The 15,743-nt window shown below is 34.0% G+C and overlaps 1 protein-coding gene across 14 annotated transcripts in view; it reads left to right on the forward strand.

Annotated features, from left to right (window-relative positions):
- Window positions 1–15,743, forward strand: part of LOC145270082 (orphan steroid hormone receptor 2-like) — a 428,823-nt gene that overhangs the window by 362,868 nt on the left and 50,212 nt on the right. For 8 of the 14 annotated variants that reach the window (XM_080127865.1, XM_080127070.1, XM_080127635.1 and 5 more), the window contains one exon: window positions 12,770–12,896. In XM_080127865.1, the coding sequence (XP_079983991.1) occupies window positions 12,770–12,896 (127 nt within the window). Of the gene's footprint in view, window positions 1–12,769; window positions 12,897–15,077; window positions 15,135–15,743 lie in introns of all 14 variants that reach the window. The other 6 variants (XM_080126369.1, XM_080127743.1, XM_080125860.1 and 3 more) reach the window with 1 other exon arrangement.

Raw genomic sequence — 15,743 nt, forward strand, 5'->3', positions numbered from 1 at the left:
GAATTTTTAAATCAGTTAAATTGATTATTCATATTTATATTCTTCGGACTACAGTTCTCATCTTGAGTGTTATTTTCACGTTTCAGTCAATGTAACCTCTTACCTTCTTCAGGTGTATCTTGTGAAACTCGGGAATCTTTCTTAATTCCAAAAATCCTTTTTAAAAAATGCTAAATCAACTAAATTTGGGCTTTAAGAAAAGCCAATCTGGCAATCCCGACTTAGAAATACCAAATCAAAATCCAATCAGCTCTATTGAATTTGGAGACGTTGTAATGTTATTGGGAAAGGTGTAAACCTTTCAAACCCTGGGATCAGATCCTGAATCCATGAACATCAGTTGTAACCTTTAGTTCAGGTTCTTACCAAATATAATGTTGGGACTCAATTAGTTATAGAGTCTTTAGTCTCCAGCATCGGACATTAAACATGAGCTTCACAACATGCCCCATGTTGTGATAGTGTGATCCAGGTCACAGGTATGACGCCTTAAGGTTCATTTGACTGAGCAATTCTTGTTATTATAAATGATTAATTCTTCTCGTTACGTTGTGTGAGGCCTCTATCGTTCAAAAGAGCATTCCTCAATGTAGTTGTTGAATCACAGGGGGAGGAGTTCCTTGACCCTCTCTCACTTTCTCTTACTACTTGTTAACAGAAATTATTGTAGCTTTTCACAGTTTAATTTTTTCTTTTTTTCATGACAGACAATGAATAAAAACTTTTCTACTTAAAAAAGGATCTTCATCAAAATTTTACAGGTGTTTTGAACCCTTGACTTGTTACTTTTCTTACATGAACTGATTATTCTGTTTTAAGGGGTTTTATGACCAAAGTTTTATGATGTTTCAAGTTAAGAGCTTTTTTAGCAGAGTGCACATTTTCTTCACTTCTTTAAAACGATTGAAGATATGGTCAGCTTTTCATCTCAGTTGGTTCTGTTTCTATCCAGAGTTGTGTGCTCAACTCTCTGCCATCATCAGTATCAGCAGTATAATTAGTATCCTGGGGTTCTACTGTATTATTATTATTATTTTATTCTTATCATCATCATCATCATCATCATCATCATCACTGTTTACGAATTGTTGCATAGAAAGTGTGGGCGATAGTAACAAAACCAATGTATTAGTTTCTGCACTAGTGATTTACTTAAAAGATTGATGATGAAATGATGCAAATGGCATATACAACATTATTACATCGACACACCAGTTCTTGTTAGATTATTGAAGTGAAGCAATATTGAGCCTGGTCATTACCAGATGGGAAAAGAATACCTGGTGATGTATTTAGCATCTGCAAAAAAACAGAAAAGAAAATAATGCAAAAAGAGAGTTTCATCATTTCATATGACCGACACATACATAGACTGCTTTTGAATTTATTTCCCGAGAAACTTCCTTAGTCTTGGCAGCGTTGAATGTCACCATCCATTTTTGTCCCCATTTCACTAAAGATTGGTGGTTTTCCTCTAGTGTTTCTGCTATTGTCTTAGATATGTGTTTATTCGTTTTCCTCTCGTGCCTGTTATAGAGTGTGGTGTCAGCAAATATACCCATCTTGGAGACAATTTTATCAGGGAGGTCATTTATAAATATTTTTACCAACTTCTCAGTTTTTGTCAGATATATTGTCATCCAAACTCTAGAAGTGTAAGCCATTTTGAGTTTCAGAACAGTTTCAGATTGTTCGCTGTTACACACAAGTCCTGGGAGGTAACTTGTTTGTAGTAGACAGTTCCACAGAACAAAATATTCTTACCGTGTCGAAACCCGGGAAAAGGACATGTGAAATTGCTCCAGAAAAGGTTTAATATTTATGAAGCAATTCTGGTTTCTGATTGGTTGGTAGCAGAACGTGAATTAATTTGATTCGTCAGTTCTTAGCAGCATCGTTTATAAATAGAATCGTCCGACTGTGTGGGATCATACCCCATTAATCCCAAAATATTGCAAAATCCTCCCTATTTTTTGTAATGGGGAAGTCCCTTGTGTTTGTTCTGCTCAAAAATAAATATATATTTTTATATTCACTTAGACATAACAAAAATTAGAAATCGTTTGGATCTTAGAATTTTAGCATTTAAAAAGACGCCATTTTTAATTGTGTTCAAATGTCAAAAAGGAAAATTACAAAGATTTTTTTTTTCTAAGCAGAAGCATTAGTAGGTTACAGTGTTAATACAAATAAAATGGATACAATTTAACGTCTTGTCCAGGACTTTTTTTTTTTTGTGATATATAGAAATCTATATACTCTGAGCATTACCCCAAGGATTTTCCGCTGATATTCATGCAAAAAAGTAATAGCCTTCTCATAAGTGGAACTTCGCTGGTCTGTATTTTTAATATATAGAAATCTATATACATACAGGGCAGTGAAAGAAAAAAAAAAATTATTCAGTCGAATTCACCAACAAGTTTCGAGAAAAAACGTTGTAGCTTTATCCTTGTCGCCGGTTTCGTAAATACATCATCGATATTTTGTTCTGATGATATGTAATTCAAAATAATGGATTCCTTTTTTATCTCGTTTTTTATGAAATGGTATTTTATATCTATATGCTTAGATCTTTGGTTGATTATCATGTTCTGTGCTAAGACTATACTGGCTTGATTATCACAATTACTACGGGGCTTGTAATCAATTCTGGCTCAAAAATAGTCTTCAGGATATTTTTAAGATAGAGTGCTTCCTGGGTCGTGTGTGTGATTGCGATATATTCTGCTTCACACGTAGAGAGAGATACAATCTGTTGCTTTTTAGATTTCCATGAAATAATAGGCCCATTTTCTGAGAGTCTGAAACAATATCCGGATACACTCTTGCGATCTTCGTCGTTTGCCAAGTCTGAATCCGAAAAACCTTCTAATTTTAGGGGATTTCTTGATTTTCTAAATACTAACTTCTGTTCTTTAGTTCCTTTTAAATAACGTAGGACTTGTTTAGCTCTGTTTAAATCCTTCATTGTCGATCGTGATAATTTTTGTGACTGTTTTGTTACTGTATAGCATATGTCGGGCCTGGTTGCAGTCATTAAATATATAAGACTACCTATAATTTCGCGATATTGTGTGTCATTTATTATTTCAGATTCTGTGTGTATATTTTTATTAATATCATTTTCGACCGGTGTAGAGCGTTTTTTGCACTGTCCCATTCCAAATTTTAATAGTATTTTGTCGATGTATCTCGATTGAGTCATCGTAACAAGTCCTTTGCTTTGAGTAAATTCTATCCCCATTGTCTAAATTGTAGTTTAATAATATAATCATGGAATACTGTGTTCCAACACTGAGCACTCTGCTTTAGACCATATATTGACTTGTTAAGTCGCCACATGCTATTTTTATTTTTCATTATAAATCCCTCTGGAGGGGTAATATAAATTTCACAGTCTATTGGGGCATTCAAATAAGCATTTTTTACGTCCATTTGATGGATGTTTAGGTCATATTGTGATGCGACTTGCAGTAAAATTCTGATTGTCGTTAGGTTTGTGGTCGGTGAAAATGTAGAAAAGTATTCTTTATTGTAAATCTGAGAGTAACCCTTAGCAACAAATCTTGCTTTGTACTGTTCTACGCCTGATGCTGTACTCTTTTTTGTAAAGACCCATCTGGTAGAAATAACATGTTTATCTCTTGGGAGAGGCACTACCGTATAGGTATCATTTTCGGTTAAGGCATCTATTTCTTTTTTCATGGCAATTTTCCATTCATCACAATGTTCTGAATTAATTGCTTCGTTGAAGCTTTTTGGCGCATTTTCCATTGAATAGTAATAATCGATTTGATAATCCTATATATTGTCGACCACAAAAAAATTGGGTCGTCTTCTATTTTTTGGGGATATCTTTCGACTTTATCATCATCATCATCATCATCATCATCATCATGGGCGCTCTCGTCTCTGTCATTTTTATTGTTTTCGTTTGTTCTAATTATTTGAGGGAATATAATTTCATCCTCTTCATATGACGGGTTTTCGTCTGTAAAATTAAATGTGTCTGTGAATTTTACACACCGGATTCTTTTTATTTTATTTTATTTTTGGGAAAAAATATTAAATTGGCTGGACTGTTTTTATCGTATCCAAGAAATATACCTCTGTTGGCTTTAATATTCAATTTACTCTTTTTCTCTATATATGCGAAGCAAGTTGAACCAAATATGCATTCTGCTTAAATTTGGTTTTTTACCGCAGAAAGATTCATATGGAGTTTTAGATAGTGTTTTGTTAAAGCACCTGTTGTGTATATAGGCTGCCGCCATAAGTGCATACGTCCAGAGGTTTTTTAGAGAGTTTTGATTCAATGAGTAGGCATCTTGCCATTTCAAAAAGTGTCCGCCACGCACGTTCAGCAGTCCCGTTTTGGTGTGGCGATCTAGGAGCTGATGTTTCATGCCTGATATGATGGTTAATTAGTAAAAGTTCAAAGTCTTTATTGGTGAATTCCGTACCGTTGTCAGAGCGAATACACTTGATTTCACTGTAGGGGGCCATGTCGGCTAGATATTTCTTAGTTGGTAGCAGGCTATCAGATTTATTCTTTAAAAAGTAAACCATTATTAAACCTGAATGGTCATCTACGAAATTCAACACATATCTATAATGTTCTCTGGCCATTGGTTCTACGGGACCATTCAAGTCACAATGCACCATTGAAAGGACTTTTTTGGCCTTTTTGTCTGGTATCTTGTTTTGATAGTTTGTCATTTTCCCTTGCGTACAAACGTCGCAGTTGAAGGTTTTTGATGTTTATATTTGCATTCCATCAACTACAGTCGGCAACTTTTTGATATCAGGAATATTGCAGTGTTCAAGAATTTTATGCCATGTCTGTAGATCATGGCAGGCGGTTTTTGATGGGACTACGCTATTTAAATAATATAGTCTTCCATTTTATTTAATGTCGAATACAGTTCCATTCGGGTATACCAGTTTTGATTTATTGCGGCTAAAGTTTATATTTGCACCTTGTTTTGTGGCAGCTTGTACAGAAAATATATTTTGTTTAAATTTTGGGATTAGAAGAGCGTTTTCTAGAATACGGAAACACAGTTCACCTTTGTTGTTCTTTAGCAAGATTTTCGCATTGCCTCTTTTCAAAACGATATCATTGACTCGACTCCCATCAACTAGTTCTACAAAATGATTTTGTGGCTTAAAGTTGGGATCAAAATTGATAAAATCAGGTTTCTTTGTAATCACGTGTGCCGTGGCCCCACAATCGACAAGAAAATTATTATTGTTTGTTGAAGCATCAAATGTACACGAAAATAAAAACATGTTCGCTAACAGAGCTCTATACTTTTTTAATGTAGTCGCCATTTTGAGTCCTGTATCTACATTGGAAACTCTTGTGATTAGGTCGTCCACAATTATAGCAAATAACTTTTGTACTTTTCGTAGGAAAAAACCTGCTTTTGGCAAAGTTGCGTTTTTTATTCCTGGCATGGGTATAATTCGATTTTGGTGTTTTTATGTGTGTATATTTTGAAATTTCATGATATTTGTGGATTCGTTTTTTTCTGTGATCATTTTTTCAGTTTCTTTGTAACTTCTGAGTCCTACCTTGAATTGGCTAAAAATCATGGGTTTTTCTTTCTGGGTTATCATGGTGGTAAATGGCTTGAAATCACTCAGTAATCCCTTAAGGACCATGGAAATTAACAGACTGTCACTTATAACTTCACCAGACATTTTTAAAGAATTTGCAGTTGTCTCGGCTCTTATAATATAATCAGTAATAGTTTCGGCTTCCATTCGTTTTAGAAAGGTCAGTTCAGTGTATAAAGAAATAATTTTGGTTTTTCCTTTCAATAAATAATGCTCTCTCAATATGTTTAATGCTTTGCAGCCGTCGTCCAGGGCTTCTCTCATTACCAGTGATAGACTTCGATCATCTAAACACTGTATTAATTTCGCAAAGACAGTTGCGTTCTTTTCAATGAAGTCGGGGTCGTTTCTGTTTTCAGGTTGTGTTTGTTGTACTTTGTGTAGCTTTTGGATTCGTAGATATCCCAGAAATTTAACTTGCCACAATTTGAATTTTGATTCGGATCCATCGAAATAAAGACGCATGCTGGGCGCATAACCTCTAGAAGTGTAAGCCATTTTGAGTTTCAGAACAGTTTCAGATGGTTCGCTGTTACACACAAGTCCTGGGAGGTGACTTGTTTGTAGTAGACAGTTCCACAGAACAAAATATTCTTACCGTGTCGAAACCCGGGAAAAGGACATGTGAAATTGCTCCAAGAAAGGTTTAATATTTATGAAGCAATTCTGGTTTCTGATTGGTTGGTAGCAGAATGTGAATTGATTTGATTCGTCAGTTCTTAGCAGCATCGTTTATAAATAGAATCGTCCGACTGTGTGGGATCATACCCCATTAATCCCAAAATATTGCAACACAAACAAATTTATTTGCAAAGCAAGAGGGTGCATATGTGCTTACAAAATCTGAGCATATCTCAATCTGCTTTTTTATTTCAAAGGCATAGTTCCACTTTCAAATTCCAAGTATGAATGATAGAGCGGCAATCATGATGATACATCAGTTTCTATAAAATCATTAAAGTTAAGTGATATTCAGCCTGGTCAATACTAAATGGGTGACAAAAATATTTTCACATTAAAGATTATACAAAAATAGGTCATAAAATATAAAATAACGATAGGGCATCTTACAAAATCCAAGAATAACAATCAAAGCAAAGAAATTGTGATTATTTTGACGAACTGGCAAGATGTTTTCAGCGTTTAATCAGTTCATGCAAAAATTTTTGTTTATTTTTTAAAATCTTTATTTCTTAAAATCTGTGTGCATCTATTTTTAAATATATGTCTGTTTATCTTTAAAAATTCTCAATTATGTTAAAAAATCTTTGTTTATTTTAAAAAAGACTTTGTTTATTTATAAGTTTTTGTTTCTTTTGTAAAATATTTTTATTTTATTGTTATTTCACCTCAAACGAGGCACTTTCACATCAGGTACTATTAATTTGGACCAAATTTACATGGATACTATGTAGGGAGTTGAGCAGTGAGGTATCTGTTCACATTACACTTGGAACTTCTGCATGTGAGAACAGTGAGGGGAAGCAGGCACCTGTGAGGGAATTCTACAAATCTTTACAGTGTAGGGGGTGGGATTTTGTTGCTTGTCAGGTTAGTCAGAGGTATTTATGTCGAAGGGATACAAGTCCTTTGAGTTCCATCAGAGGATATTCCATTAAAATATTTGGAAAACAGATGCAGAGATGCAACGTTTCGGCAATGGGACATATATTGAAGTCTAGTTTCTAGTGCAGGATCTATTAAGTTGGCAATTGTTTTTTGAATCCTGTCTAAGAGTGAGAGACCAGTGGCCGATGCACCAGTCTAGATGTGGCTGCAATACCTCATGCATGACCAAGTAGTGGCTTTATCAAGGTACATGATACTCTCAGGTGTGAGTAATTTTCTGGCACAATAGAAGGAGCTGACTTTGTTTACAATAACCTTGACAATGTATTTGTTCCAATTCATATTACTTGGATCAGGGACCTTTAGGGAAGTACTTTCAGGTAAAGTATCATTAGCCATGCTAATCTGTGGTTGAGAAGATTTCTTGTAGTTATTGATGGAAAAAAAAAACTTAGTCTTGGTGACATTGAATGTTTCCATCTGTTTACAACTCCATTCCACTACAGACTTGAGGTCTTCCGCTAAGGTTTTAGTCATTTCCTTAGTTATGTGTTCTTTTGTTTTCTGCTCGAGTATCTTATAAAATGTGGTACGATCAGCAAATATACCAATCTCAAAGACAATTTTATCAAGGAAGTTATTTATGAATATCAGGAATAATAAAGGTTCAAGGCTCTACCTCTGTATGACACCTGTGTTTATATCATATTGTTTTGACATACAACTATCAATCACAACCTAGATCTTTCTCTTATTTAAGAAGAAATTTGTTAAGTATTTGTCTAGTAATACGATATGATTTAATTTTCATAAGAAAACCATCATGCTATACCCAGTCAAAAGCCTTAGATATGTCTTGGGCTTACTGCCCTAGCCTCTCCTGCCTAATCCAGTGTGTGATGTATACTTTCAGAGATTACAGTTAGAATATCTTAGTAGAACGGGCTTGCCTAAATCTGTACTGTTGGTACAAAGAAAGTTTATCTATGAAGTGGCTTGATTGATTAAGGACTCAAAGATTTTGGCAAAGAGAGGGAGGAGGCTAATGGGGCAATAATTGAGCGGATCAGTTCTTTTTCCAGAATTCTTGAAAACATGTACAAAATAAGCAATTTTCCAGAATTCAGGAAAGCAAGATTCAGTAAGACATTTGTTGAAGTTTTTAGAGAGAACCTTGGCAACTTCAGAAGAGCATTTTTTAAATAATATAGCAGGGATAAGATCAGGCCCATATGCCTTTGAGGTATCTATGTTTTTATGACATTACAAACATCGAAAGGAGTGATTTTCAGGTCACCGAGTGTGGCATCTGTCTGGGAAATTTAGGAGGTGTGGTTTGTTGGGTCTTTTTTTTTTTTTTTCACATAGGCATCACCACATTATCAAGGCCAAGAGGCCACTCAAGGATAAGGGTTAAAGAGTGTACAGTAGAAATTGGACAATATAGTAATCATTAGTAATGAAAATTTCGTAAATTTGATAACTTATATGGAATGGCTCATCAAGAACTTATTTACGTTAGACTTGAAGACAACCATATTGTAGTCAGCCGGAAATCAGGAAAACGGAAGACAATTCCACAGGCGTGCAGTTCTAAGAAAGAAGCTTTGTTCATGGAATCTACGTTTAGGTTTAGGCACAGATAAAGAGTGGGGGGAATTATTGATAGTGTTTACAGCTAGACGAGTGTTTCTTGTGAAAGTTTGGCGAGGGGGGACCATAGATTGAAGCTCAGTCGAACACTTTCCATGAAAATAACGATACATCAGAGACAAACTCGCAACATCTCTTCTGTGAGGTAGAGGTTGCAAGGAAGAGAAAAGGACATCTCCTACGAGGCTACGAAGTCTATTTTGAACTCTATCAAGGCAGGCCAAGTCCTTTCTAGCAGCTCCTGCCCAGATGTGGCAACAGTATTCCATCCTTGGACGTACTTGGCTCTTATATAGATAGAGAATAGCATCAGCAGTGAGATATCTACCGGATCGATAGAAAGATCCCACCATTTTTCCAGCGGCCTTGGCAACAGATTTGATGTACGTGTTCCATTTAAGATCAGGAGTAATGGTCAAGCCAAGAAGCTTGTCAAAACTTGAGGCCTCCTGAAGACGAGAGCCATTCATTTCAATTGATGCCAGATGTGGATCAGAATGTTGATGATGTAAAGAAAGAAGCTTGGTTTTAGATGCATTAAAAGTAACCAGCCACTCCTTACCCCATTGTACTACGTGCTCAAGATCAGAGGAGAGAGAATCGGAGAGAACTTGGTCGTTTACTGTCTTAGATGTGCTACCATAAATGTTAGTGTCGTCAGCATAGATGTCTACAAATGTAAGGATGTGATTTGGAAGATCATTAATGTAGATCAGGAAAAGAGTTGGACCCAGGATGGACCCCTGAGGGACACCGGCATTAATACTGTGAGCTTCTGATTTTTGCCCCTCAACTACTACTCTTATGAACCTATCAGAAAGAAATGATTTAATAATTGAGAAGACATTTCCAGCAATACCATAGCTAGAGATCTTATGAAGTAAACCTTTATGCCATACCCTATCAAAGGCCTTAGATATGTCAAGAGCAATTGCCCTAGAAATGTGGCCTCCGTCGAGAGATTTGCTAATCCTATGAGATATAACTGTAAGCACATCTGCTGTAGATCTAGCAGAATGGGTCTAAAGTGGAGTTGGAGGCAAACCGTCAAACAAGCAGGTTGCTGTGCATTTGCACAGTTACAGGAATAGAACAGATACTCCATGGAACGTCTCTGTTGTTATTCTTGATAGCTTTCCAGTCAGCCTTCTTGAAGTACCTTGTCATTTTGAGTAATGGGTCTTCAACTTGGGTCGAGAGTTTAGGGTGATGTCTACCAGTATCACATGATCAGTTTTCCTCAGTTGGCTTTGGGCATTTGTTACACAATCCTCAGAAACTATGATCAGAAATAGATTTAGAAGTGAGGCTCCCTGATCCTATTGATCAGGGAGATGTATTGGGAATCTAATTGTCTGTGACAGAATGGGATATAGATAAGTGCAATGCTACTAGCTGGATTTGTGTAACTACAGAAACCAAGCCAATTACTGTGGTGAACATTAAAGTCACCAAATATGTGTACTTGGATGCAAGTATCTAGAAAGAGTTCTCCATCTATGCTGTCAGAGACGTGGTTGATTAGTATTGGGTCGAAGGAGAAAGCACATGAAAATCTGGTTGTTTGATTCTGGTTTGGCTTCTCTAGTCAAGGGGAGAGTTTTTCGAATATAGACTCCAAGGCCATGCATGTGTCTGAGTCTTTATAGCAAAGTGGGAGATAACCAAACATGTTAAAGTGGATTGAGGAGTGTAGGTTAGTTTCATTTAGCGTTAAGATATTTTGGGAGTTTGCTAGGAGAAATAATTCAACATTATCTAAATTAGTTCCAAGTCCTCAGATATGTGTGAATGTAAGCTTCAAGGAATTGGTTTTGTTTGACATTACATCTGTTAAAACGCTGCAAGTGATTATTATTATGATCATTTTTGATATCTATAAAATATGTATCAAGACGAAAAATATTCTTAGGATAAAATTAGGGTAGAAATGTATTAGGAATGTTAATATGGGAATATTATAACGAACAGAAATGTTAGAACATAAACAATGGAGATGATTTTAGTGATGGCATTACGTGATCTTTGTGTGAGTTAATGACGTAATGAGATAGTTTTGAGAGATGTGCAGTTTTAGTCAAGTGTTTGAAGTCAGACGGGAAAAGTCAGACAAGTTAACACAAAAGATATCATTTCCGTGTTTTGGAAGCTGGGAGAACATAACTTTAGCATAATATAGAGAATTACAGCTCTGATTGGAAGTCAAGAATAAAGTTATATGAAATAAATAATCTATTATCGTTTGGTTTCCTTTGGAGAAGGTGAATTTGAATAATGAGAAGAGACAAAGACATGATGGAGAGATGTTCTTTGCCTGCGCGTTACACAGACTGAATGCTAATAAACTGTTTTATTATATGTGAAACCCTCACACATGCATACAACAACAGAATAACATTTTATCCACTAGACGACACTGTATATATCACAATGTAAAAGAGACATCTGTTAAATAGACGCTGTTTATATATCAGCCGACCATACAACATATCTGATTTGATCATATTTCTTGTTTGAGCTGTCATTTTATTTAATAATATCAGTTTAAGGGCGAGAGATGTTGGACAAAGTGGATGCGCACAATACCAAACGTGCAAAGCAAATGAATTATTAACAGACTCCTTGTCCACAGGAATGTGGCTTCGGGAAAACCTAATCGAGACAAGTGCATGGTCCCTTTCCATGTGCTGCATAGAACTACAATTATCTCATGATAAAGCAGCCGCTGTAAGTGCTGCCAAAGAATTAGGGCCCCTGTACGGTCAGTCAGAATACGGCAGCCAGACAAACTATCAAACCGGTACCCTCAAACTTGTCAGAGAAGAGTGGTCCAGATTAATCGTGTGGATAAATGCGGCAATCAAGCACCCCTAAGATGGCCAGTTTTAGGAGAAGGGAATGAGGTAGGAGCAGGAGTGTCTTTGCTGAGTCCTCTGCACCTGGCTAATAGGCAAAAAGGAAGTATGAAAGTCGAATGATAGACAGGGCCGATTTACTCCTTAAGCAGTTTAGGTTGGCAATCTGGTAATTTGTTTGAGTCCCTAGCTCTAGGGAGGTCATTGACCAGAACTAAGGAGGCCTTCCTTCCTTGTTTGTTTAGTGCCAAAATGGATGAGGTCAATAGCAGAGGTTTAACATATGAGTTTTCCTTCTCCTAGATGGATAACTTTAGAAGATCTATGTGTCAGTCAGCACCTGGAGTGGTAGCCCTGCACTTGGGTTCCAAGCCATGTATTTCTGTACCCCACATGAGTAGTTAGGATTAGTACCAAAGATATATTTGTTTATTTTTAAATCTGTTTATTTCAAAAATATTGATTTGTTTATCTTTAAAGATCCTTATATGTTTTTAAAAATATTATTATTTAAAAAAATCGTTATTTGTTTATTAAAACTAATCATTTTTTAAAAAATTCTTATTTAATTAACAATTAGTTTAATTAAGAAATCTTTATTAATATGATGTACATACCAGTGACAAAAAGAAAATATCATATTCCAAAAATCACATAAATTGATCAAGTAGTTTTATTTTCATATATAATTTTTAAACGATTAATAGGGATTTTTAGATATTACAAAAAAAATTTTCATGTTTTAATTACGTTGACTTATCTCCCTTGTTTTTTCAGATTATTTTCAAGATGGTGTCGCGGGACAGCCACTCCTTGTTTAGCTATAAAATTTGATTTTTTTATTAAAAAATAAAAGTACTTGATCAATTTATATGATTTTAGAATGATATTTTCTTTCTGTCACGGATACGTACATCATTTAGATTGTTTTTTATTTTTTTTATTTTTGTATTCTAATATAGAGCTAATTTTGGACAAGAACCAGTTTTTTTATTTAATTATTTAAAAAAAATCTTTATTTGTTTATTTAAAAACAATTTATTTGTTTATTTAAACAAAATATTTAGGATGAAGATCCAAAAGGCAGTGATAATCTTCTTGCAAACCTTCAGGAACGGTTAATCCACACGGATCAAGGAACTATGGTCCTCAGTTCAACGCTCACTCACAACTCACAAAAAGGCAACAGTCCAGGTGAGTTATTTAATAAAAAGTTTATGACATGAAGCAGTTTTTTCTCTCTCTCTCTTTCTCTCCCATGATCCTCCCTCTCTCCCTTCTCTTTCTCCACATATGTCCACTTTCGCTTTTGTGGGTACTTATGCAGAATAAGGGTTATGCTATCATTAGAATTTTCTAGTAGTTTATGTAAAATACTGGAAGGTGTTGAAATGCAGAACCAATAAAATCGCTGCAGCCAACATCAAAAATAAAAAAGTAAGAAAATAATTTTCTATCAGTTGTTTGTTATTCAAAAAATAAATGTTTATTCATGAAACTTTCATTTTAAATTTCATTTTCGTAAAGTTTCGTAAAAATTGTTCAGTTATTATTCATCATATTTTCTTCATAACAACGAAACAAATATTGTTTTCATTTTTCCAATTTTTCATAATAATAGAAATTATATAGTTTTGATTGAAAAAATTGGCCAATGTTTGTGCAACAAAAAAACAAAAAAAAACTGAATTACAAAACTTTTGTTTGGCACCTCCCACCATTTCACATAAACTGGAAAATTCTGATAATACTACCCTTATTCTGTACAAGTACCATTTTGTTATTTGCTTTTATATAATTTTTGCTTTTATATAAAAGCATTTGTTAGCAAAGAAAGTATTTCCAGGATTCACACAGTTATCCTCATTGTGGTTTTCACCATTGTACTCACTGACCTTTTCTAGATTTGTTTTAATTTTATAATCTCCCAAGAATTTCAAAACGATCTTTTCATTTAATTCATTACAGTAGACTCTGCTCAACCCGCATCCCCATGTATTTTAGATATCTCATTTCTTATTTGCATTCATTCACTCATGAAAAAAATAATATTACCATGGGATTATTTCCCTGAAAGCTACAACATGGTCATCTCCAAATGTTATGACAAAAAATACTAATCATTAACTATTCTCATAGCTAATTAAATTTTTTTCATTACATTTTCAATCCTCTCATGATAGTCATCATCTTTCAGCTGTCAATCTCTCCATCTCATGGCTTTGTGACTCATTAGTAAAGAAAAAAATAAAAAAAGAAGAGTTGTGGGAGGTGGGGTGATATCTAAAATGCTGGAACTTCAGCAGATTAAATAAGATTCAGTTCCAAATTCCTGGAAATTTACTGCTTATGACAAGAATTAAAAACTCAAACCAATACCATAGCTATTTTCATTCTAATTTATTTCATTTCATTTAGAGCCAAGATTCATCAGATGTGACTTAATGGTTGCTTGTGTACTGTATTAAGTGATGAATCTGACAAATCTTTGGTTGTACAAGATGCAGTAAATTATGATGTAAATGATCGGTAATTTGTATATATGTCTGAATTATGATGTGAATGATCGGTAATTTGTATATATGTTTAAATTATGATGTAAATGATCAGTAATTTGTATATATGCAGTAAATTATGATGAAAATGATCGATATGTTGGTTTATGTTTTTTCTTATTCTTGCTCTGTATCACATTGAGCTTTCTTAAGGTTTCCTTCTGAAATTACTCCACCCTTCACGGATACAACACGCACACACAGTTTTGTAATATTTGTATAAATCAACTTAGTGAAGATTAAAAACAAGATATAATGCTACTAAACCATATGTCTAGAATCTGCATTCAAATTTTACTCAAAATCTATTGTATAATATTAATGCTAGAAAATATCTGAAATAGAAAGTTTAAGGGCTCTTAAGAAAAAAATGAAAATTCATGGAATCTTGTTTAATTGGTATTATCTAATGAATATGTATCAAATTTAATGTAAATCTGAAATATTGTTATTTTCAAATGGGAGCTGTATTTAAAAAGAAAAACTCTTAAAATACTTCAAGGAAACGTGAATTTAGGGAAATTTATTAATTCATATCTAATCTCTTTAAAGATTTTCACAAAAATCGAAAGTATTTGAATTTTCACAAAGGGCTCTTTGTCCTTTTTACATACAGCTAAATTCAACTAAATATAACCCACATTACCCTTCTCTACCCCTAACAAAATTCATAATGAGCTGTAAATTAATTTAGGAGTGACTTTTACACCTATAAATATATAAACATATGTATATACTTAACTTTATGTCCCCATATTTATTTCTGTATACTCCTCTTCATTTAATCCTTAAAAATCATTGTTTTAATTTCATTCCTTAGTTGAAGACCACAACATGAGTTATGGAAAAATGTTATTTACTTTACAGCCTGACTTGGGTAAGTTTGTTAGAATTTTGGAAAAAATAATCCACGGATTCGAAAAACATAAAATGTTTAATAAAAAATATTCTATTCAAACCTAAATGAATAAATGCAAAAGTTGCGCCCATTTCTTGCACTAACCATAAAATCAAAATGTTCACCATTACACGATAGACGCACCATCGTTTTTTATATACGGTTTATGTATATGCAATATCAGTCGCAAGGTTAACTAACTTGTATATATGTTTCAAAATAGGGATATTTTATTAATAATATATTATTTGTTATTGTTTTTTAATCCAGTATTTTGATTTTAATGTAACAAACAGTTCAGTTTTGCAATATTGTTTCATTTTCTGGATAAATGTTTAGCATTTGTCTACAAATGTTCATTTCTTTAGAGGGACTGGTTTGGTTTACACAACTTGCAATTGATTTCTCAATTGCAAGTAAAAATGCAAATTGACTTTTTTCTTATCCTTTTATGGTCGCATTTAAAAGATAAAAATTCCCAAAATGTTAATTTTTATTAAATGATAAGGGTATTATGTTTTGTATTTGTTAAACAAACTTATGAATGAAATGTTGAATATTTTAAATTAATGTTTTAAGGATTTCTAG

Source organism: Euprymna scolopes, chromosome 1, assembly GCF_053919585.1.
Source record: "Euprymna scolopes isolate OS-2025 chromosome 1, ASM5391958v1, whole genome shotgun sequence".
Classification (NCBI taxonomy): Eukaryota; Metazoa; Mollusca; class Cephalopoda; order Sepiida; family Sepiolidae; genus Euprymna; species Euprymna scolopes.